At 47.5% G+C, this 24,270-nt stretch overlaps 1 protein-coding gene across 4 annotated transcripts in view; it reads right to left on the reverse strand.

The window, feature by feature from the left end:
• Positions 1-24,270, reverse strand: part of ryr3 (ryanodine receptor 3) — a 561,329-nt gene that overhangs the window by 440,942 nt on the left and 96,117 nt on the right. For all 4 annotated transcript variants that reach the window (XM_070878983.1, XM_070878984.1, XM_070878982.1 and 1 more), the window contains exon 2: positions 15,431-15,550. In XM_070878983.1, the coding sequence (XP_070735084.1) occupies positions 15,431-15,550 (120 nt within the window). The remainder of the gene's footprint in view (positions 1-15,430; positions 15,551-24,270) is intronic.

Consider the following 24,270-nt stretch of genomic DNA (forward strand, 5'->3'; position numbering starts at 1 on the left):
GAGAGAGAGAGAGAGAGAGAGAGAGAGAGAGAGAGCCTGGGGGGAGGGAGAGAGCGCCTGGGGCGGGGGGGGGGGGGGAGCGAGAGAGAGTGCCTGGGGGGGAAGGTGCAGAGAGAGAGAGAGAGAGCCTGGGGGGGGCGTGCGCAGAGAGAGAGAGAGAGAGCCTGGGGGTGGGGGGGGGGGCGCAGAGAGAGAGAGAGAGCCTGGGGGAGAGAGAGAGAGCAAAGGGGGGAGGGGGGGAGAGTGAGAGAGAGAGCCTGGTGAGAGGGAGAGAGAGAGAGAGAGAGAACCTTGCGGGGGAGGGGGGGTGGAAGAGAGAGAGAGAGCGAGCGAGAGAGCCTGGTGGGAGAGAGAGAGAGGGATAGAGCCTGGCAGGAGAGAGACTGGGGGAGGGGAGGGGGAGAAGAGAGAGAGAGAGAGAGAGAAAGAGAGAGCGCTTGGGGGGAGAGAGCTGGGGGGGGGGTGGCGAGAGGGAGAGTGAGAGCCTGGGGGAGGGTGGGTGGGTGAGAGAGAGAGAGAGAGTCTTGCGGGGGGGGGGGGGGGCGGGGGAGGGTAAGAGAGGGAGAGAGAGAGAGAGCGAGAGCCTGGGAGGAGGGAGAGAGCCTGCGGAGAGAGAGAGCGAGAGCCTGGGTAAAGAGAGAGAGAGAGCCTGGGAGGGGCGGGGTGGGGGGAGGAGGGTGAGAGAGAAAGAGGGAGCGCTTGAGGGAAGAGATAGAAAGAGAGAGAGCTTGGGGGGAGAGAGAGAAAGAGAGAGCACTTGGGGGGAGAGAGAGAGAGTTTGGGGACAGGGAGAGAGACCCGGCCGGGGTGGGGGGGTGGGGGGCGGTTGGGGGGGGGAGAGAGCCTGTGGGGGGAGAGAGGGGGAGAAAGACACTGGGAGGAGGGAGATAGATAGAGAGAGAGAGAGAGAGAGATCGAGCCTGGGGAGAGAGAGAGAGAGAGAGAGAAAACGCGCTTGGGGGAAGAGCCTGGGGAGAGAGAGAGAGCCTGGAAAGGGGGGGGGGGGTGGAGGGGGGACTCGAGAGAGAGAGAGAGACAGACAGACAGACAGAGAGAGAGAGAGCCTGGGGGGAGCGAGAGAGAGAGTGAGAGAGCCTGGGGGTAGAGAGAGAAAGCCTGGGAGAGAGAAGAGAGAGATAGAGGGGGCGAGAGAGAAAGAGAGAGAGCCTGGGGTGCGAGAGAGAGAAAGAGGGACCGTTTTGGGGGAGAGAGAGAGAGTCCCTGGGGAGTGAGAGCGAGAGAGCCAGGGGGAAGAGAGAGCAAGAGAGCCTGGGGGGAGAGAGAGAGAAAGAGAGCTTGGCGGCAGGGGGCGGAAGAGAGAGCCTTCAGTGAGAGAGAGCTTGCAGGGAGCGAGAGAGAGCTTGGAGCGAGAGAGAGCCTGGGGGGAGAGGGAGGGAGAGAGAGAGAGAGAGAGCTTTGCGGGGGGGGGAGAGCCTGGAAGAAGGGGGGGGGGTGCGCGAGAGAGACAGACAGAGTGAGAGAGTATGGCAAGAGAGAGCCTGGGGGTAGGGAGAGCATGCGGGGAGCGAGAGCGAGAGAGAGAGAGAGGTTGGGGAGAGAGAGAGCCTGGGGGGAGAGGGAGAGAGCGCCTGGTGGGAGAGAGAGAGAGAGCCTGGGCAGAGGGATAGAGCCTGGGGGGAGAGAGAGCCTGCGGGGAGAGGGAGCCCTGGGGGGGGAGAGAGAGAGTTTGGGGTAGGGAGAGCTAGCGGGGAGCGAGAGAGAGAGAGAGAGTTTGGGGAGAGAGAGAGCCTCGGGGGAGAGGGAGGGAGAGAGAGAGAGAGCCTAGGGGGGGGGGAGGGGTGGGGGTGGAGAGAGGGAGCGAGCCTGGGGGGGAGAGACAGAGCCTGTGGGAGGGAGAGGGAGAGAGAGCACTAAGGGGGAGAGCCTGTGGGGTGGGGGGGGGGGGAGAGAGAAAGAGGGAAAGAGCCTGGGGGGAGAGGGAGAGAGCGCCTGTGGGGAGAGAGAGAGAGAGAGAGAGAGAGAGAGCTTGTGGGGAGAGAGAAAGAGAGCACTTGGGGGAGAGAGAGCCTGGGGGGTGCAGGTGGGGTGAGAGAGAGAGCCTGGGGGTAGGAAGAGCTTGCGGGGAGCGAGAGAGAGCTTGGGGAGAGAGAGAGAGCCTGGGGGGAGCGAGAGAGAGAGCTTTCGAGAAAAGAGAGGGGCGGGGGGGAGAGAGAGAGGGATAGAGCCTGGCGGGAGAGAGAGAGGGCTTGTGGGGAGAAAGAGAGAGCGCTTAAGGGGATACATCCTGGGGGGGTGGGGGGGGGCGAGAGAGAGAGAGCTTGGCGAGAGGGAGAGCTTGCAGGGAGCGAGCGAGAGCTTGGGGAGAGAGAGAGAGCCTGAGGGGAGAGAGAGAGCCTGAGGGGAGAGGGAGAGAGAGAGAGAGAGAGCCTGGGGGTGGGCGGGGGGGAAGAGAGAGAGAGAGAGAGCGCCTGGTGGGAGAGAGAGAGAGCCTGGGGCTAGCGAGAGAGAAGGGATAGAGCCTGGGGGGGGGGGGGGGCAGAGAGAGGGATAGAGAGCTTGTGGGGGGGAGACACAGAGAGAGAGAGAGAGAGAGAGAGAGGGATCCTGCAGGTGGGGAGAGAGGGAGAGAGCCTGGGGCGGGGGTGGAGGTGGGGAGAGAGAGAGAGAGAGAGAGAGAGAGAGAGAGAGAAAGCAAGCGAGAGAGAGAGAGAGCCTGCAGAGGAGAAGAGAGAAGGGGAGAGATCCTGGCGGGGCAGGGGGAGGAGAGAGAGAGAGTGAGCCTGGGGTGGGGAAGGGGTGAAGAGAGAGAGAGAGAGAGAGAGAGACAGAGCCTGGGGGTAGAGAGAGGGAGAAAGAGAGAGAGAGAGAGCCTGGGGAGAGAGAGAGGGATAGAGCCTGGGAAGGGAGAGAGAGAGAGAGGGGGGGATAGAGCTTGTGGGGGGAAAGAGAGAGAGAGGGAGGGAGAGAGCCGGGGGGGGGGGAGAGAGAGAGAGAGAGAGAGAGAGAGAGAGAGAGAGAGAGAGCGAGAACTTGGGGAGAGAGAGAGAGCCTGGGGTGGCGGGGGAGGGGGGGGGAGAGAGAGAGAGAGAGAACTTTCGGGGAGAGAGAGAGCGCCTGGGGGGAGGGGGAGGGCGGGGAGGGGAGAGAGAGAGAGAGCCTGGGGGGAGAGGGAGAGAGAGAGAGAGAGAGAGAGAGAGAGAGAGAGAGAGAGAGCGAGCGAGCGCCTGGAGGGAGTGAGAGAGAGAGCCTGGGGTTGTTGAGGGGGGGGGGAGCGAGAGAGAGAGAGAGCCTGGAGAGAGAAGGGGGAAGAGAGAGAGAGATAGAGAGCCTGGTGGGAGAGAGAGAGCCTGGGGTTAGAGAGGGAGGGGGATAAAGATCTTGGGGGGAGGGTGGGGAGAGAGAGAGGGATAGAGAGCTTGTGGGGGGAAAGAGCGAGAGAGAGAGATAGTGTCTGGGGTGGGGTGGGGTGGGGAAGGCTGGAAGTGAGAGAGAGAGAGAGAGCCTGGGGAGTGAGCGCGCCCCAAGGAGGGGGGGGGAGATGGGGGGGAAAGTGTGAGAGAGAGAGCTTGGCGAGAGAGAGTCTGGGGGTAGGGAGAGCTTGCGGGGAGCGAGCGAGCGAGAGAGAGAGAGAGAGAGAGAGAGAGAGCCTGGGGGAGAGAGAGAGAAAGCCTTGGGGGGTGGGGGTGGGGGGGTAGAGAGATTGAGAGAGAGAGCCTGGGGGGAGAACGAGAGAGAGAGACAGACAGAGCCTGGGGGGAGAGAGAGAGAGAGAGCCTGGGGAAAGAGAGAGAGAGGGAGAGCCTGGGGAAAGAGAGAGAGAGGGAGGGAGCCTGGGGGGAGACAGAGAGTTTGTGGAGAGAGAGAGAGAAAGGGAGAGCGCTTCGGGGGAGAGAGCTGGGGGGGGGGGAGGGGGGGGCGAGAGAGAGAGAGCCTGGGGGTAGGGAGAGCTTGCGGGGAGCGCGAGAGAGAAAGAGCTTGGGGAGAGAGAGAACTTGGGGGGAGAGGGAGAGAGCGAGCCTGGGGAGAGAGAGAGAGCCTGGGAGGGGAGAGAGAGAGAGAGAGAGAGACAGAGACAGAGCCTGGTGGGGGGGGGGGCGGGTGGGAGGAGAGAGGAGAGAGAGAGAGAGCCTGGGGGGAGAGAGGGAGAGAGCCAGGGGGGAGAGAGAGGGATAGAAAGAGAGAGCGCCTGGGGAGTGAGAGAGCAGCCTGGGGGTAGGGCGAGCTTGCGCGGTGCGAGAGAGAGAGAGGGAGAGCTGGGGAGAGAGAGAGCAAGCAAGCCTGGGGGGAGAAAGAGAGAGCCTGGAGGGGGAGAGAGAGAGAGATGGTCTGGTGGGGGGGGAGAAAGAGCCTGGGGGGGAGAGAGACAGCCTGGGGGAGAGGGAGAGAGAGAGAACGAGCGAGAGCCTAGGAGGGGAGAGGGGGCTTGGGGGAGGGAGAGAGGGAGAGCTTGAGTGGGAGGGAGAGAGAGAGAGAGAGAGAGAGAGCGTGGAGGGAGAGAGAGAACAAGCCTGGGGGGAGAGAGAGGGAGAGAGCCTGGAGTGGGGGCGGGGGGGGGGGGGGGGAAGAGAGAGAGAGAGAGAGCCTGGGGAGAGAAAAAGAGAGAGAGAGCCTGGGGGGTGAGAGAGAAACATGGAAACATAGAAAATAGGTGCAGGAGTAGGCCATTCGGCTCTTCGAGTCTGCACCACCGTTCAATGTTCATTGCTGAACATGCAACTTCAGTACCCCATTCCTGCTTTCTCGCCATACCCCTTGATCCCCCTAGTAGTAAGGACTACATCTAACTCCTTTTTGAATATATTTAGTGAATTGGCCTCAACAACTTTCTGTGGTAGAGAATTCCACAGGTTCACCACTCTCTGGGTGAAGAAGTTTCTCCTCATCTCGGTCCTAAATGGCTTACCCCTTATCCTTAGACTGTGACCCCTGGTTCTGGACTTCCCCAACATTGGGAACATTCTTCCTGCATCTAACCTGTCTAAACCCATCAGAATTTTAAACGTTTCTATGAGATCCCCTCTCATTCTTCTGAACTCCAGTGAATACAAGCCCAGTTGATCCAGTCTTTCTTGATATGTCAGTCCCGCCATCCCGGGAATCAGTCTGGTGAACCTTCGCTGCACTCCCTCAATAGCAAGATTGTCCTTCCTCAAGTTAGGAGACCAAAACTGTACACAATACTCCAGGTGTGGCCTCACCAAGGCCCTGTACAACTGTAGTAACACCTCCCTGCCCTTGTACTCAAATCCCCTCGCTATGAAGGCCAACATGCCATTTGCTTTCTTAACCGCCTGCTGTACCTGCATGCCAACCTTCAATGACTGATGTACCATGACACCCAGGTCTCGTTGTACCTCCCCTTTTCCTAATCTGTCACCATTCAGATAATAGTCTGTCTCTCTGTTTTTACCACCAAAGTGGATAACCTCACATTTATCCACATTATACTTCATCTGTCATGCATTTTCTCACTCAGCTAACCTGTCCAAGTCACTCTGCAGCCTCATAGCATCCTCCTCGCAGCTCACACTGCCACCCAACTTAGTGTCATCCGCAAATTTGGAGATACTACATTTAATCCCCTCGTCTAAATCATTAATGTACAATGTAAACAGCTGGGGCCCCAGCATAGAACCTTGCGGTATCCCACTAGTCACTGCCTGCCATTCTGAAAAGTACCCATTTACTCCTACTCTTTGCTTCCTGTCTGACAACCAGTTCTCAATCCACGTCAGCACACTACCCCCAATCCCATGTGCTTTAACTTTGCACATTAATCTCTTGTGTGGGACCTTGTTGAAAGCCTTCTGAAAGTCCAAATACACCACATCAACTGGTTCTCCCTTGTCCACTCTACTGGAAACATCCTCAAAAGAGAGAGAGAGAGTCTGGGGGGAGAGAGAGAGAGAGAGAAAGAGAGAGAGTAGAGATCCTGGGGTGAGAGAGAGAGAGAGAGAGAGAGAGTGAGCCTGGGGATGTGAGCCAGAGTGAGAGCCTGGGGGAGGGGGTGTGAGGCAGAGGTGGGCGGGGGGGAGGGGAAGATCGGAGGGGAGAGAGGGAACTCAGGGAAGACGGATCATGTTCTTCCAACCCCGTGGTGCATGCAAGCTGGGTGCATGTGTTACAAGGGACATCGTTGTAGTGGGTGAAATCCAGAAGTCACGACACTGTCACTATTTACTTCATACCCAATAAACCAGTTAACAATCCGCACGCAATGCCCCATCTATGGGGAGGGGTTTAAGGTCTTGTGCTTGGGTAAGGGACTTCTACTGTGGGAGGCAGCACATGAGCTGGGGTAAGGATCTTCAGCTGGCGGAGGCAGCACTTGCACTGGTATAAGGGACTTCAGCAGGTGGAGAGATGCACTTGAGCTGGTGTAATGGATTTCGGCTGGAACTTGGTGGTTTTTCGGGAGATCTATCCTCTGTGGCTTCTGAAGTCAAAATGGATCGAATTACAAATTGGAAAGTCACTTAGAACTTGGGCTGGGCGGTTCCAGTTACACATTCCAGAGGAACTTCAGGATGTGGCTTATCCTCCAAGGGGACCAATCAGTAATCGGTCATGTGAAAATGGAGAGCCAATCAGAGAAATGGCTGCATTTCATTTACTACAAATAGATGCAGCCTTAAAACAGTGACTACACTCCAAAAATACTTCATTGGCTGTAAAGCACTTTGAGATGTCTGGTGGTCGTGAAAGGCTCTATACAAATCCAAGTCTTTCTTTCTTTCATCTGTGAGGAGCTTCAACCCAGCTCATATTGAACACAATTCCACAACATATAAGTCAGCACAAATTGCACAATTTCACTTGGAAAGGTCTAACCAAAGGTGCTCGTTGGAAATATTATACTGGCACACCACAGATCGAGTTTCTGAAGCTGGGTTACCGAAGATGGCTGTGTTGAACAAACTTTACATCTGTATCTGACCCAAGCTGCACCTGGCCATATAATAGCTTGTCAAATTACCTTGTTGGAGATCAGACAGCAAGACTGTACCCTGAAGAGATAACTTAGATATGGTGCAGCAAAGGTTGATTTTATTTTTCCTCATTTCTAAAGAGCAGAATCTCTTCACCTCCCCAGGAGACCACACAGCCTGGTTGCACATTGCACAGGAGGGGACAAGCAGGGATGTCATCAGGAGGGCCTGAGTGCAGTGGCACAAACCTTTCAATGATCTCATTAGATCACAAAACGTTAGTACAAAGCCACACTCAATCTTCATTCTGCTGTGCCTCTCAGCACATCCCCATCACTCTGCATTCCCTACCCTACCCTTGCACATCCTTACTCACACCAACTTATTCTGCACCTCCACCCATCCCTCTCTATCTACATTATCACATCCCCATCTCACTAGCCCTCCCTCATACTCACCCTCATCCTAGTACAATCATAACGACACACAAGGGTAGCCACTTGGGTGTTTTATCCAATGTTCGTGTAAAGTTTCTGTTAGAGGTACTGTCAAATATTGAAACCTTTATTTTTAATACTTTCCGTTCTTGGACAGGTTTTTGCGCACCTTTGGAAGTGACCCCGTGAGTTGCAGTGATTGGTGAGACATAACGGTAACCCCCGCAACGGTGGCAAGTGTGAAAGGAATGGCTTAGACCTTGTAGAGATGCTTTATGGTGTTGATGTGGGGTGGTGCCAGCCTGGTGCATCATGTGGCAGCCAGGATGTACAGCATCAAGTGAAGTAAATCTGGTCATGGTGAGGCCATCCCTGGCCTCCTGGGCAGCAATTTGCTCAGGTGCTGATGCCCTCTGTCTTGTGCAGCATCAGGTGATTGCAGAGAAGGTTAGTGTTGTTGTTAGTGCTGCTGGTGTGCTTGGTGCTGCTAGTGTTGGGGCTCATTGTGTTTGGATTCTGAGGACCAAGGTGAGACAGTATAAAGGGCACCCATATTGATGGAATAGATGGCAGGTGGAGTAAAGATGACAGAAGCATTCTGTCAGTAGTGAGAGAGTTGTTCCAATGAGGTGATACTGGATGGAGAGTGAAAAGTGGAAAACCTGCAGAATTTGTGCTGGAAATGGACTGAGATACAGCTTGTGACTGAGGAAAGTGATGATCTGTAAGGTGAGAGCTTTTACTTTATATTTGAAGCTGTCAAGTAATCAGCTGGAGCAATGGTCACTGAACTCCCACCTCAAGTTGACAGTCATGGTCCCTGAACAGCATAGTTCCTGTGGCCATGAAATTAAAGTGAAAAGCTAAATTAAGAAAGCCTGTTAAGGATCCGTCAACGAGACGTTAATGAGATGAATTTCCTCCCCCGTCGCTGCCTGTCGGGTTTGCTCAGCGCTGACATACCCGACTTTGGGAAAGGCGCACAGCAGCAGGTTGACAGTGGAGTCCCAACCCGCTGTCAAAAAAAAACACTTTCCCACCCCACCTGCCACCGATCCCGCCTGCTGAATCCCAGAAAATTCCGGCTACAGTGTCATCTCCACCAGCCACATTGGTTTGCCCAAGTCTTAAACCAATGAAATGTTTCTCAACTATTCAGATATTCTGCAGACATCAACAGTTTTCAAAGCTGCTTTCATTTCTTTTTCAGATGTAATTTTTTATGTAATTTCCCAAAAAAGGGTTTTGCTTTTCTTTATATATTTACAAAAAAAATGCACTAGTGTTAGGGACGAAGAAAAATAGTTACATGTTTCATTGGTCGAGAAGGAAATAGGGTAGTTGAGTGTGTAATTCCATAATCCTACCACTCTGATGTGGTGACAAAAAGTCTTTGAAGCTGATTTTTTATTTATGCTGATTTTATTTATGGAGTTAATAAAGCAAGAATAAAGTCTACATAGCAGACAACTCACTGGCGCTGTAATTCCAGCCTCCCGGGTCCATACTGACCCGGGAAGGCATCGCAAAAGTTGGTTTTCAGCGCACAATGCGCATGCGCTGAAAACCGGCTTTTCTGATCTGTCAAGCTGGAACTTGACAGATCCAACACATATCGGGAGCGAGAACATTTGCAAGGGCAAGATTGTGGTATTTACTTATATTTAGCCCAGCAAATGTCCTCAAAATTCTTGCGCCTGATAAAAGCAGGCGTATAGCCCAATTTTATAGGCGTAAGAGTTTAAAAACATGCAAAAATATAATTAAATTTAAAAAAAACATTATTTTTTAAAATCTTGCCCACCATGTTACATTGATTTTTAACTATAATGTACAATGTAAACAGCTGGGGCCCCAGCATAGAACCTTGCGGTATCCCACTAGTCACTGCCTGCCATTCTGAAAAGTACCCATTTACTCCTACTCTTTGCTTCCTGTCTGCCAACCAGTTCTCAATCCACGTCAGCACACTACCCCCAATCCCATGTGCTTTAACTTTGCACATTAATCTCTTGTGTGGGACCTTGTTGAAAGCCTTCTGAAAGTCCAAATACACCACATCAACTGGTTCTCCCTTGTCCACTCTACTGGAAACATCCTCAAAAGAGAGAGAGAGAGTCTGGGGGGAGAGAGAGAGAGAGAGAAAGAGAGAGAGTAGAGATCCTGGGGTGAGAGAGAGAGAGAGAGAGAGAGAGTGAGCCTGGGGATGTGAGCCAGAGTGAGAGCCTGGGGGAGGGGGTGTGAGGCAGAGGTGGGCGGGGGGGAGGGGAAGATCGGAGGGGAGAGAGGGAACTCAGGGAAGACGGATCATGTTCTTCCAACCCCGTGGTGCATGCAAGCTGGGTGCATGTGTTACAAGGGACATCATTGTAGTGGGTGAAATCCAGAAGTCACGACACTGTCACTATTTACTTCATACCCAATAAACCAGTTAACAATCCGCACGCAATGCCCCATCTATGGGGAGGGGTTTAAGGTCTTGTGCTTGGGTAAGGGACTTCTACTGTGGGAGGCAGCACATGAGCTGGGGTAAGGATCTTCAGCTGGCGGAGGCAGCACTTGCACTGGTATAAGGGACTTCAGCAGGTGGAGGGATGCACTTGAGCTGGTGTAATGGATTTCGGCTGGAACTTGGTGGTTTTTCGGGAGATCTATCCTCTGTGGCTTCTGAAGTCAAAATGGATCGAATTACAAATTGGAAAGTCACTTAGAACTTGGGCTGGGCGGTTCCAGTTACACATTCCAGAGGAACTTCAGGATGTGGCTTATCCTCCAAGGGGACCAATCAGTAATCGGTCATGTGAAAATGGAGAGCCAATCAGAGAAATGGCTGCATTTCATTTACTACAAATAGATGCAGCCTTAAAACAGTGACTACACTCCAAAAATACTTCATTGGCTGTAAAGCACTTTGAGATGTCTGGTGGTCGTGAAAGGCTCTATACAAATCCAAGTCTTTCTTTCTTTCATCTGTGAGGAGCTTCAACCCAGCTCATATTGAACACAATTCCACAACATATAAGTCAGCACAAATTGCACAATTTCACTTGGAAAGGTCTAACAAAAGGTGCTCGTTGGAAATATTATACTGGCACACCACAGATCGAGTTTCTGAAGCTGGGTTACCGAAGATGGCTGTGTTGAACAAACTTTACATCTGTATCTGACCCAAGCTGCACCTGGCCATATAATAGCTTGTCAAATTACCTTGTTGGAGATCAGACAGCAAGACTGTACCCTGAAGAGATAACTTAGATATGGTGCAGCAAAGGTTGATTTTATTTTTCCTCATTTCTAAAGAGCAGAATCTCTTCACCTCCCCAGGAGACCACACAGCCTGGTTGCACATTGCACAGGAGGGGACAAGCAGGGATGTCATCAGGAGGGCCTGAGTGCAGTGGCACAAACCTTTCAATGATCTCATTAGATCACAAAACGTTAGTACAAAGCCACACTCAATCTTCATTCTGCTGTGCCTCTCAGCACATCCCCATCACTCTGCATTCCCTACCCTACCCTTGCACATCCTTACTCACACCAACTTATTCTGCACCTCCACCCATCCCTCTCTATCTACATTATCACATCCCCATCTCACTAGCCCTCCCTCATACTCACCCTCATCCTAGTACAATCATAACGACACACAAGGGTAGCCACTTGGGTGTTTTATCCAATGTTCGTGTAAAGTTTCTGTTAGAGGTACTGTCAAATATTGAAACCTTTATTTTTAATACTTTCCGTTCTTGGACAGGTTTTTGCGCACCTTTGGAAGTGACCCCGTGAGTTGCAGTGATTGGTGAGACATAACGGTAACCCCCGCAACGGTGGCAAGTGTGAAAGGAATGGCTTAGACCTTGTAGAGATGCTTTATGGTGTTGATGTGGGGTGGTGCCAGCCTGGTGCATCATGTGGCAGCCAGGATGTACAGCATCAAGTGAAGTAAATCTGGTCATGGTGAGGCCATCCCTGGCCTCCTGGGCAGCAATTTGCTCAGGTGCTGATGCCCTCTGTCTTGTGCAGCATCAGGTGATTGCAGAGAAGGTTAGTGTTGTTGTTAGTGCTGCTGGTGTGCTTGGTGCTGCTAGTGTTGGGGCTCATTGTGTTTGGATTCTGAGGACCAAGGTGAGACAGTATAAAGGGCACCCATATTGATGGAATAGATGGCAGGTGGAGTAAAGATGACAGAAGCATTCTGTCAGTAGTGAGAGAGTTGTTCCAATGAGGTGATACTGGATGGAGAGTGAAAAGTGGAAAACCTGCAGAATTTGTGCTGGAAATGGACTGAGATACAGCTTGTGACTGAGGAAAGTGATGATCTGTAAGGTGAGAGCTTTTACTTTATATTTGAAGCTGTCAAGTAATCAGCTGGAGCAATGGTCACTGAACTCCCACCTCAAGTTGACAGTCATGGTCCCTGAACAGCATAGTTCCTGTGGCCATGAAATTAAAGTGAAAAGCTAAATTAAGAAAGCCTGTTAAGGATCCGTCAACGAGACGTTAATGAGATGAATTTCCTCCCCCGTCGCTGCCTGTCGGGTTTGCTCAGCGCTGACATACCCGACTTTGGGAAAGGCGCACAGCAGCAGGTTGACAGTGGAGTCCCAACCCGCTGTCAAAAAAAAACACTTTCCCACCCCACCTGCCACCGATCCCGCCTGCTGAATCCCAGAAAATTCCGGCTACAGTGTCATCTCCACCAGCCACATTGGTTTGCCCAAGTCTTAAACCAATGAAATGTTTCTCAACTATTCAGATATTCTGCAGACATCAACAGTTTTCAAAGCTGCTTTCATTTCTTTTTCAGATGTAATTTTTTATGTAATTTCCCAAAAAAGGGTTTTGCTTTTCTTTATATATTTACAAAAAAAATGCACTAGTGTTAGGGACGAAGAAAAATAGTTACATGTTTCATTGGTCGAGAAGGAAATAGGGTAGTTGAGTGTGTAATTCCATAATCCTACCACTCTGATGTGGTGACAAAAAGTCTTTGAAGCTGATTTTTTATTTATGCTGATTTTATTTATGGAGTTAATAAAGCAAGAATAAAGTCTACATAGCAGACAACTCACTGGCGCTGTAATTCCAGCCTCCCGGGTCCATACTGACCCGGGAAGGCATCGCAAAAGTTGGTTTTCAGCGCACAATGCGCATGCGCTGAAAACCGGCTTTTCTGATCTGTCAAGCTGGAACTTGACAGATCCAACACATATCGGGAGCGAGAACATTTGCAAGGGCAAGATTGTGGTATTTACTTATATTTAGCCCAGCAAATGTCCTCAAAATTCTTGCGCCTGATAAAAGCAGGCGTATAGCCCAATTTTATAGGCGTAAGAGTTTAAAAACATGCAAAAATATAATTAAATTTAAAAAAAACATTATTTTTTAAAATCTTGCCCACCATGTTACATTGATTTTTAACTATAATTTTAAAAACTCAGAATCAAATTTTTCTCTAAGATATTGATTAACTTTAATTTCAATTAATTTTAATTAAGTGAGGTGTGTTTTTTATTTTTTATTCCATGTGTTTGGTGTGTTTTTTTTCCTCATTAATAGCAATGAGAACTCGTAGATACCGAGTTCTCATTGCTATTAATGAGAAAGCTGTGGAATACTGTACCTGATTGGCTGAGCAGTCACATGTGACTGCACCTTCTGCGTGGAAACCTCGAGGACGGGAGCGCGCTTCGCAGCGCGGGAAGAGAAGGCCTCCCCACTGGAATCGTAGGCCCATTCCCGGACCACCAGGTAATTTCGTAAAAATGTTTCAGGTTGGAGGAATTGCCCGGGGAAGCCTCCGACCTCAATTTCAGGGCGCTTTTACAGTATGTTAGTGAATTGACTGCACACCTGATTTGAATCATACAACTTACAAGGGTACTGTACTTAAAAACCAACCTATGGGGAAATAATTTGATTTTGAAAACCACAGCCAAAATAGTATAGCCACAATTTATAAAAACAAACAATGTTCAACTTGAGATCCGTGACGAAATTCAGTCCCCTGGATCAACATCCTTTGAGTCTGAATCCTGGCCAGTATTGAATTTTAACATTGATAATGACTCCAGGATTCTTCTCCAGCACCATGAAAACTACTGATCCATATTACAAGAACAGCCACTTAATGATGGAACCACAGCAAACTTCAGCTGAATGTCTTTCTGCTGGCTTTAAGACTCTACCAGGGGAGAAATTCGGGAGCTTCCCATTTGGGGCGTTAACTTTTGAAAGCTGGAAAAATTAGCGGTAAGCGCTGATTCTCATCTTTCTTTAAGTTTGGTGTGAGCACTCCAGGAAGAAAGTGGAGCACTAGATCAAGCTCCGGGCGCAGGAGGTGGTGGCACAAGATTTTACCGCCACCACTGCAAACCACTTGGCCAATTTAGTGGGAATTGTTTATTTCATCGCGACTGGTCAGTAAGTCGTTAGGAGGCCATTAACGGGAAGTGCTAAAGAGGCCAATTTCTAGGCCTAGGTCTTTTAGCAAGCTTCCAGCAACACAATGAAAACAGAGATTTAGTAATTCCCTCACTCAATCCATCCCTACAGAGGAAACAATTAACATTCAAGTTATTCCTCTTACAGTACCAGTCACCTTTAATATATAATTTCATTAAAATACCAGACAACTTTCTCTACGAACAGAATCATTTTTACTACAATGGCAATAGGAAACTAAATTGTAAATGCTGATTTTGTTATAAATTTAAACAATGAATGCTTTCATTTTTAAAACAATTTGGGCCTGAAATCGTGGCCTCTCTGGATGCGTACGATGTGTGCACCCACCCATAAATAAGTTCCGGGTTTTGTCTTTTGACAGATTTCACACATCCCTGGGAGAAGGGTCTTCGCGGGTGGAGATTTGGTCTATTTGCCCAACTCCTGCCCAGCAAATGTCCTTCAAACTCTTATGCCTGGTAAAAACAGGTGTAAGGCCTGTTTTACCAGTGTAAGAATTTTAAAAGCTACAAAATAAAATGTTATCAATAATTTTTATATTAAAAACCCTGTCCATTAAACCTCCTAAAACACATTAAAAAAATTTCAGAAATATAAATTTTGTCTAAAGCATTTAATTAAATTAAATTTCAATTAATTTAAAATTTGTGAAATGTTTTTCTTATTGATATCCCCATTCATAGAAATTGTGATCTCCATACAAATAGAACTCACCATTAGTGTGATTGGGGATACGGCATTTTCATTTGCTCTGGCCCACATGATCCCAGGCTGCACATACGCTCCTGGAATACATGGACCTGTGCATCGAGGCATCGGAGCTGAAGTCTTCGTTCCTTCTGGACCACCAGGTAAATTCGTAAATATTTTTGTTGTCGGAAGCCTCTGACCACAATTTCAGGGTCTTTAAATGATGTTGCTCAGTAGATAGGATAGTAGTGTGTGTGTGCCAGGATAAGTGTAGCATAATTTTAGCAAACTTGAAATGTCTCAAATTCTGTCGTAAATTTTATCTTCACATTTACCCAACTTTTAGAACTTCAAACGTGGACGACTAATGGCTATCCACGTAGAGGATAGCAGATGATGAGAGGGGGGAGTTCAACTAGCCCTAACAGCTTCACCTCCCATTATAATTCCTCATGGAGTGATATGAAATCTCCAACGTTTTGCCATGTTGACTCTGAAAAATTGTGAAGCCACAAGCAAATTGAAAAGCGAGGAAATAATAAAACTTTATAAAATATTTTAAATCTGGAATTTACCAGTTATTTTATTTTACAATTCAGATAATTATTCCGCAAATATTATTTGCTATTAGCATTGCTCAATTCATCCACTAAGCTAGAGCAATGGCTGAAGATTCATTTGATTTAATGCTTAGTACTTGTCCAAATAGGACAAAGATAGATAAAGGAAATAAGATTTGAACTTATTAAAATGAAACTGGAATTTTATCTGTACTATGTAGCAGGTGACAATGCCTGATTAATCCATGATAATGCACACATTCAATTTACAGAAGGCATTCAAGCACATGGTTTTCAGCAAACTGGATTTTAGGGTCTAAGTCATCACTGAAAAACAACTTATTGAAACATACATTTTGAAATCTCAGATATAAAATTTGAATACCTTAGCTTCTGAAGTAGGCTCTAGAAAGCACAAACGACTACCAAATCCTTCAGCTGACAGGCAAAATTTACGTTGTTCCTTCTGGATAGTGGCAACGGACTGAAGTACAACTTCATCATCCTATGAAGAGAAAAATTAGTCTGATGAGAACAGCTTTTAATTTTGCAAACATTTTGATCATCAAGTGTTTGAGTTACTAACAAGAAAATACTTGCAACTTAACTCCCAATAACCTTCTGACTCGATATGAATTGGTTCCCAAATGAGCGAACAGGGAAGTGGAGCTGAGTCCATGATCAGATCAGCCATGATCTTATTAAACGGCGGAGCAGGCTCGAGAGGCCAGGTGGCCTACTCCTGCTCCTATTTCTTATGTTCTTATGTTCTTATGGATCCTTTTTATTGGCTTGGGATCATATTTGGCCAAAATAACTAGGCCGAAAAGCTACACAATATCTATGCAATCTATATCCCAATATAATTTGTTTATGATTCCACCCTACATATTTACTGCTCACAGTACAAGCTCTACACAATGAACTGCTCATTGTACTACAGCACAAATATGCAATGAAATTTCAATAATGACATTAAGTATAATGCAGCATATCTATCCCACCATTTTTCCCAGGGGAATATGGGGTTGAATGTAATGGAAGGAGGAGGAATATGTAGTAAATAAGGGAGATTAATAATAAATAGAAAAAACAAAGAGGATATGTAGGGAAGTTCTGTTGATTGTGTTCAGAGTGCATTATATAGCCATGGAAGAGATCCTGAGATTACAAGCACTTCTTCACAACAGGATGAACATACATTTCACTGAGTTCTAGTGCGCCAGTACAGCCTTCGGCCGCCTGAGGAAAAGAATGTTTGAAGACCAAGCCCTCAAACCTACCACCAAGCTCATGGTCTACAGGGCTGTAGTAATTTCCGCCCTCCTGTATGGATCTGAGGCATGGACAACTTACAGAAGACACATCAAGGGCGCTGGAGATATATCACCAACGATGTCTCCGCAAGATCCTGCTAATCCCCTGGGAGTACACATGCACCAACATCAGTGTCCTCGCCCAGGCTAATATCCCCAGCATTGAAGCACTAACCACACTAGATCAGCTTCGCTGGGCAGGCCACTTAGTTCGCATGCCAGACACAAGACTCCCTAAGCAACTGCTATATGCGGAGCTCCTTCATGGCAAACGGTGGGCAGCGGAAATGTTACAAGGACACCCTCAAAGCCTCCCTGGTGAAGTGCGACATCACCACTGACGCCTGGGAGACCCTGGTCGAAGACTGCCCTAGGTGGAGAAAGTGCATCCAGGAGGGCGTTGTGCTCTTCGAATCTCAATGCTGTGAGCGTGAAGAGGTCAGGCGCAGGCAGCGGAAGGAGCGTGTGCCACCGCCCCTCTTCCCCCGACCAACATCTGTCCCACCTGTGACAGGGTCTGTGCCTCTCGTGTTGGACTGTTCAGCCACCAAAGAACTCACTTTAGGAGTGAAAGCAAGTCTTCCTCGATTCTGAGGGACTGCCTATGATGATAATAAGCCACCCAAATCTTCAGGTCCCTCAGTGGGCATCCAGGGATCCCTTCATGGACAGCAGGGATTCAGTAATCATTTACATTCAATAATCATTTGCACCCAATAATCATTTGCATCAATATTGAAATGGAGACCGTAATTTACGAACAAAATTCTGTACAACTTAGTTGTAGATAGCATATAATTCTCTCCGATTGAGCAATTTCCAGACCATATCCATCCAGGTAAGTCATGATGCTAACACTGGGCGGTGCGACATTAACACGATATACAGGTAAGCACCATAGGGAAGATTGTCATTCAGGGTTTGACAAGGATCTCAAATGAGAAAATTAAGAGGATTACAATTAATAATGATTTAGATATTTTCCTCTTCCTTTGGTATGGTTGAAGGATGCTGATAGTTCTTTATCTAAACTATCCTTTCATCATACATTGGGCTCTAAGGGCAAGATTCATTAGGTGCATAGTACATATGGTCCATGACTTGTCAGTCATTATAGTTTCATTCATTGTCACAATAACGAATGCCATTGTTGACATTAACTAAGAATGTCTCAGAACTAATATTAAAAATGGAAAACTACTAAAACTTTGTGCAACTAAAATCACACTAGTTTTCCATTAGCATTCTGGGACACAGTTCTTATACATATTATACAAAAAGCAGAGCTGGTTGCCTCCCGCTGCTCTTCTGAGAAGATTGCGTTTAAGTTCCTTCCACAAGCCTCCTTTTAAATGTTTTAAATATTATGTGATAAACTGACGGAGTTCCTTTTTGAAAAATAAAAGGCAACTTCATGTCACTGTTGTGGGGTTAACTCGGCAGCTAATTTTAGTTACTCAATGAATTGAGAGGAAAAAAAGTGTTGGCCAATTTCTCTAATTAGTCATAATAGAATTGTGATTTATAAAACTATGGTGAATACCACAAAACTGAATTAGACTGCCTTTTATATGCATTCGTTTATTGAGGAAAAGGATAATACTTCTGGAAAATAAAATATTTTTCACATTAGATGCTTACTACATTACAACAGTGACTACACTCCAAAAGTACTTCATTGGCTGTAAAGTGCTTTGAGACGTCCGGTGATCGTGAATGACGCTATATAAGTGCAAGTCTTTCTTTCTTTCTTACATTGATTTCACTGGGACGAAAATCAATAGCCGAGTGAACAATTGCGTAGGTTACCGCCCCGGCAGTAACAATTAAAATTACTTCCACTGTTTCAAGAAAAGATTTTAGTAAGAAAAAAATCAACGGGAAAGAAAGGATAACCATGCTTCTTTACGACTGTATGATTTTAAAAGGGTTCCTGATTGTGACCGTTGCTTTTAACTCACCCAGTAACAATGAATCTGAAGAGATTGATTGGACAATAAGGAATGTCAAGGTTCCAGTGGTGGTTTGTTTTGGATGAATTCATTATCATTAGATCAATAAACAAATTACTTATAGTTTCGTATGCTGTAAGTAATTGGGTAATGCAAAAAATGCTTGACTTCAAACTAAAGATGATAATTCAGTGGTACGGATAAATTAATAGCAGAAGTGAGTGGATGGAAACATTTCAATTCTAAACTAAGTGGTAATATAGGGCCCAAGTTTCGGCCTCAGTTGCTCCTGATTTTTTGGAGCAACTGGTGTAGAACGGAGTATAGAAACATAGAAACATAGAAAATAGGTGCAGGAGTAGGCCATTCGGCCCTTCTAGCCTGCACCGCCATTCAATGAGTTCATGGCTGAACATTCAACTTCAGTACCCCATTCCTGCTTTCTCGCCATACCCCTTGATCCCCCTAGTAGTAACGACCTCATCTAACTCCTTTTTGAATATATTTAGTGAATTGGCCTCAACAACTTTCTGTGGTAGAGAATTCCACAGGTTCACCACTCTCTGGGTGAAGAAGTTCCTCCGCATCTCGGTCCTAAATGGCTTACCCCTTATCCTTAGACTGTGACCTCTGGTTCTGGACTTCCCCAACATTGGGAACATTCTTCCTGCATCTAACCTGTCTAACCCCGTCAGAATTTTAAATGTTTCTATGAGGTCCCCTCTCATTCTTCTGAACTCCAGTGAATACAAGCCCAGTTGATCCAGTCTTTCTTGATAGGTCAGTCCCACCATCCCGGGAATCAGTCTGGTGAACCTTCGCTGCACTCCCTCAATAGCAAGAATGTCCTTCCTCAGGTTAGGAGACCAAAACTGTACACAATACTCCAGGTGTGGCCTCACCAATGCCCTGTACAACTGTAGCAACACCTCCCTGCCCCTGTACTCAAATCCCCTTGCTATGAAGGCCAACATGCCATTTGCTTTCTTAGAAATTCAAATTCTCGGCATTAAGTTTGCTCCAGTTCTAGTCAGTTAGAACAGTTTCACTTTGGAACAGAATTTTTTTTTCAAAAGGGGACGTGTCCGGCCACTTACGCCTGTTTTCAAAGTTTCGGCAGTGAAAACTTACTCCAAACTAACTTAGAATGGAGTAAGTGAAGATTTTTGTACGCTCGAAAAAACCTTGTCTACACTTTAGAAAATCAGGCGTAGGTTACAAATCAGGCGTAGGGAATGGGGGGGGGGGGGGGTTTAAAGGGAAGTTTACAAACATTAAACACTTCAGTTTTACAAATAAAGAGCCATCATCAATAATAAATGATAAAAACATCAGTGCAGGGACCTAGCTCCGCCCCCAACTGCTCGTGCTGCACCGCGCCAGGCTCAAGAGGACCAGCAGGGAGCCGGGGAATCTGGAAATTTTTTTAGGCGCACTTTGTGGCGCGAAAAACGGGGGTCCAGGTCAGGGCTGCACCATTCTAGGCGCGGCCCGAAACTTGGGCCCATAGATTTTATAATAGTTTAATAACCTACCACTGTGCTACTGTTGTATCAATAATGATTGAATACTTTTGTCACTGCTTAAGTGAATGGGAAAGCTAACAGGTAATTTTCTTTGAAATACCATTGGATCAGAAAGGACCACTGTGTTACAATACAGGGGAAGGCACCTGTGTGTTGCGAGCCGATGTCTAAAGTATGCTTCTAAAACACTAACCAGTAATAGACTAGCCAGTAGATAACACATTCAAGAATAGGTAATTTGCCTGAGAAATGTACCACTATTAACCTGCCTCACGTCACTGATGAACACCATCCCATTTGGGGAATATGACATTTTGTTGCTTTGCAATCAAAATTGGCAGTTAGGAAACACACTACAGTGGGGGAAGAGTTAATTCATTAGCAGTAAGGAAACACACTACAATGGGGGAAGAGTTATTTCATTTTCACACTGAACAAATAAACAAACAAAGTAACAAGCAAAGAGTGATTGACCAATACTGAGATTGGTGAATAAATGAACTCTCCTCCACTGCGCCTTCACAGCAGGTGGCCTCATTGCAATTTGATCTCTTAGGCTGCAGCTAATAACAGAGTTAAAAGTTCTTTTTCGATTTTCATACTTATAAATGTTTGAATGCTTCATTAAAGTGGGTAAACTCTTCTCTTTTTGAATATCGATATAGGGATGTAATTTGTGGCCCATAGGGGCTGTGCAAGTTCTGGGTTTTCACGTGCACATACGTGAAATCCTGGAACTTGCGATCGGTCAAGAATTTTATTGACAGTGCCAAGGCATCCCCGGGACAAGGGCATCCACGGGCGGAGAGTTCCCAACTTATGCCCGTGAAATACGGAATTCCCATAAGCATGAATGGGGATTCTCTTCTGTGTATTATTGGTGAGGCTGCCTTGCATTTGCCAGACCATCTTCCACCATATCTGCCGCCTACAAAATGATCCCACCACGAAACTAATCTTCCTTTCAAAATATTATGGGTTTACTTTATTTATACCATTTAATATTTTATATACTTCAATGATTTCTTTTCAGACTGAAGAGCTTTAACTACTCCAATAATCCTCTTTACACTTGGCACTATTCTTATTCTTCCCTGCACCGTCCATAATGCATCTATATCTACTTTGTATGTATAGTTTCTTGCGAAACCTATTAAAGATGACTAATTTGTCTATAGCAACATTTATAACACAGATACTGCATCCCTACACCAGCCCAGGAAAGGTATTAATTAACACAGCAGAATAATGGAACAGTAATGCAATCAAGGATTTTACATACTGTAATAAACTATGACAGTAGACTCTTGTAATTTATAATGGTTACCTGAAAGAACTTATATTATGATCTTGCAATTTCTGGCTGATATCAGTTATTGTTATATAAAAATGTCTGTGTGTTACCAATATGGATGTCACACTGGAAGAACCCCACCACCTTGCACAGCATGGCTGTCCCACTAGAATTTCCCAGGTTTTAGTCTAACTACTTCTTCAAGGTGAGCTCCTGCCTGGAAAGGGAATTGGGTGTGATAGCTCAAAGACAAGGAGCAAGACACTTGGGGGCTGAAATTGCCCCTTTCCTTAAGGCCTGTTACAACCGCAAATCGGCAGCCATGCTGCGGAGTGGAGTGGCTGCCAACTTTTCGTGGAATGGCTGCTGCTAGCCCAATTGCCCTTCTGAGGTTTCCCGGCGGTGCCCCGATCGCCCCTCCACCGCTCCGCTGCCGCCGATCCGCGTTAAGTGTGTCATCACCGTGTGCACCGCTGATCTACCCCCGCCCCTCCCGGCGGCGAAATTCCGCTCTGAAAATCTTCGGCCTGCCCAGCGGTGCCAAAACAAGCTTTTCCCGGTGGTCCAGTGAGGCTGTGGCCTTCTGCAACGGCGGTGCGGCTTCCCGTAAAGCCGCTGCCACCGTGTTTTTTTTTTGTCGGTCGACTGCCATGTTGGCCCGACAATTATGCCCCCGGGTTCGGCCGGGTCACCAACAGGTAGTCTGGCAACCCCTCTTAGACTGGCCGAAACCCTCCCTGGTAGCCCAAAGTTTTAAAATCATGAAGTCTCTCTCCTTTAAGTGAAGGGGAGAGCCATGGTGACGCGGCGCCGTGATGACATCATCGCGGCAGTCACTCTGCACCGTCCCCAACTTCCGCCCCTCAGGTGTTGCCACCGTCGCGTATCTGCCCTTCTAGTGTACTCACCACCCCCATTATGAGCAACTTCCAGATCCAAGTAAAAAAGAACAAAGAGTGGAATTTCGCTCAAGATGCAACCTCAACCAGCGCAGCGGTGAAAACACAAAACAGGATGGGACCGCCCCGTTTCGGGTGTGGGGGAAATTTTGGCCCCTTAAAGCACTGCTGCACCTAGTTAAAGGGTTCCCATTTGATATAACCATAAAGAAAAATAATTGAAAGCATCATACTATTGCTATCAGGTGTCAGCCTTAGCTCACTACAGGGGAATTCTCCTGGTGCACCAGCCAACATTTATCCATCAACCAACATCAATAAAAACTGATTATCTGATTATTTATCTCACTGCTGTTTGTGGTACATTGCTATGCGCAAATTGGCTTCTGTGTTTCCCTACATTACAACAGAGACCACACTCCAAAAGGTACTTCATTGGTCGTAAAGTGCTTTGGGACATCCTGAAGTCATGAAAGGTGCTACATAAATGCAAGTTATTTTTGTTATGTATGCAACCCTATGTAACATGCACACTACCGCCACCAGAGGGCGTATCTGTTGGAGTCCCAAGGGATCCCAGCATCCCTTTGGAGCACTGTATATATAAGCAGGCCTCCTGTGCTGTGCCAGCACTCTGGAGTTAGAATAAAGAGACTAAGGTCACACTTACTCATGTCTACAGTACTCAGTTACATTGCTTTATTCAAGACATAACAAGTGGCGATGAGATAACGAACCATCATGCGAAAATGTCGAGAACTGTTGGCATCCTGGAGAAATTCTCAGAAGGGGACGATTGGAAAGGCCTTCGTGGAGCGACTCGACCAACACTTCGTGGCCAACGAGCTGGAAGGGAGTGTGAATGCTGCCAAACGAAGGGCGATCCTCCTCACCGTCTGCGGGGCAACAACCTACGGCCTCATGAAGAATCTTCTTGCTCCGGTGAAACCAACAACCAAATCGTATGAAGAACTGTGTACGCTGGTCCGGGAGTACCTAAATCGGAAGGAGAGCATTCTGATGGCAAGGTATCAATTTTACACGTGTCAACGGTCTGAAGGCCAGGAAGTGGCAAGCTACGTCGCCGAACTAAGGAGCCTTGCAGGACATTGCGAATTCAGTGGATTCCTGGAGGAAATGCTAATAGACTTTTTTGTGCTTGGCATTGGCCATGAGGTTATCCTTCGCAAACTACTGACTGCTGAAACACTGAACCTGAATAAAGCCATAACGATAGCCCAGGCATTTATGTCCACCAGCGATAACACCAAACAAATTTTGCAGTATAAAGATGCATCAGCAAGTACTGTACACAAAGTAACATTGTTTTCAGGCAGGAATGCATTTGGCAGAATGTACACGCCTGCAGCTGCACAACCTCAGATGGCTCAGAGTCCGCCATCAAGCATTAATGCGAGGCAACGGACATCTTGTTGGCGCTGCGGAGGTGATCATCGAGCTCATCAATGCCGCTTCAAATACTATGCGTGCAAAGGCTGTGGAACAATGGGACACCTCCAGCGAATGTGCAGACGAGCTGCAAACCCTGCAAACCACCACGTTGCAGAGGAAGGCCGATCCATGGCGGATCAAACTGAACTAGAGACTCAAACCGAGGAGGCAGAAGTGTACGGGATAGACACTTTCACCACAAAATGTCCACCGATCATGTTAAAAGTTGAACTGAACGGAATTCCAGTATCCATTGAATTGGATGGGTGCGAGTCAGTCCTGAGCAAAAAGGCCTTTGACAGGCTGTGGTGCAACAAGGCACACAGGCCCAAGCTGAGCCCTATTCATACCAAACTGAGAACTTACACTAAAAAGCTGATCCCTGTAATTGGCAGTGCAGCAGTAAAGTTTCCTACAATGGAGCGGTGCACGAACTCCCTCTATGGATTGCACCAGGAGATGGCCCCACACTGTTCGGCAGAAGCTGGCTGGGTAAAATCCGCTGGAATTGGGACGACATCAGAGCGCTTTCATCCATCGACGACACCTCATGTGCCCAGGTTCTGAGCAAGTTTCTGTCGTTGTTTGAGCCAGGCATCGGAAGTTTCTTGGGGGCGAAGGTGCAGATCCACTTGATTCCCGGCACATGACCCATCCACTACAAGGCACGAGCAGTGCCATATATGATGTGAGAGAAAGTGGAGATCAAGCTAGACAGGCATCATCGCGCCGGTGGAGTTCAACGAGTGGGTTAGTCCAATTGTTCCGGTCCTCAAGGGCAATGGC

This window comes from Pristiophorus japonicus, chromosome 4 (assembly GCF_044704955.1).
Source record: "Pristiophorus japonicus isolate sPriJap1 chromosome 4, sPriJap1.hap1, whole genome shotgun sequence".
In the NCBI taxonomy this organism is placed as follows: Eukaryota; Metazoa; Chordata; class Chondrichthyes; family Pristiophoridae; genus Pristiophorus; species Pristiophorus japonicus.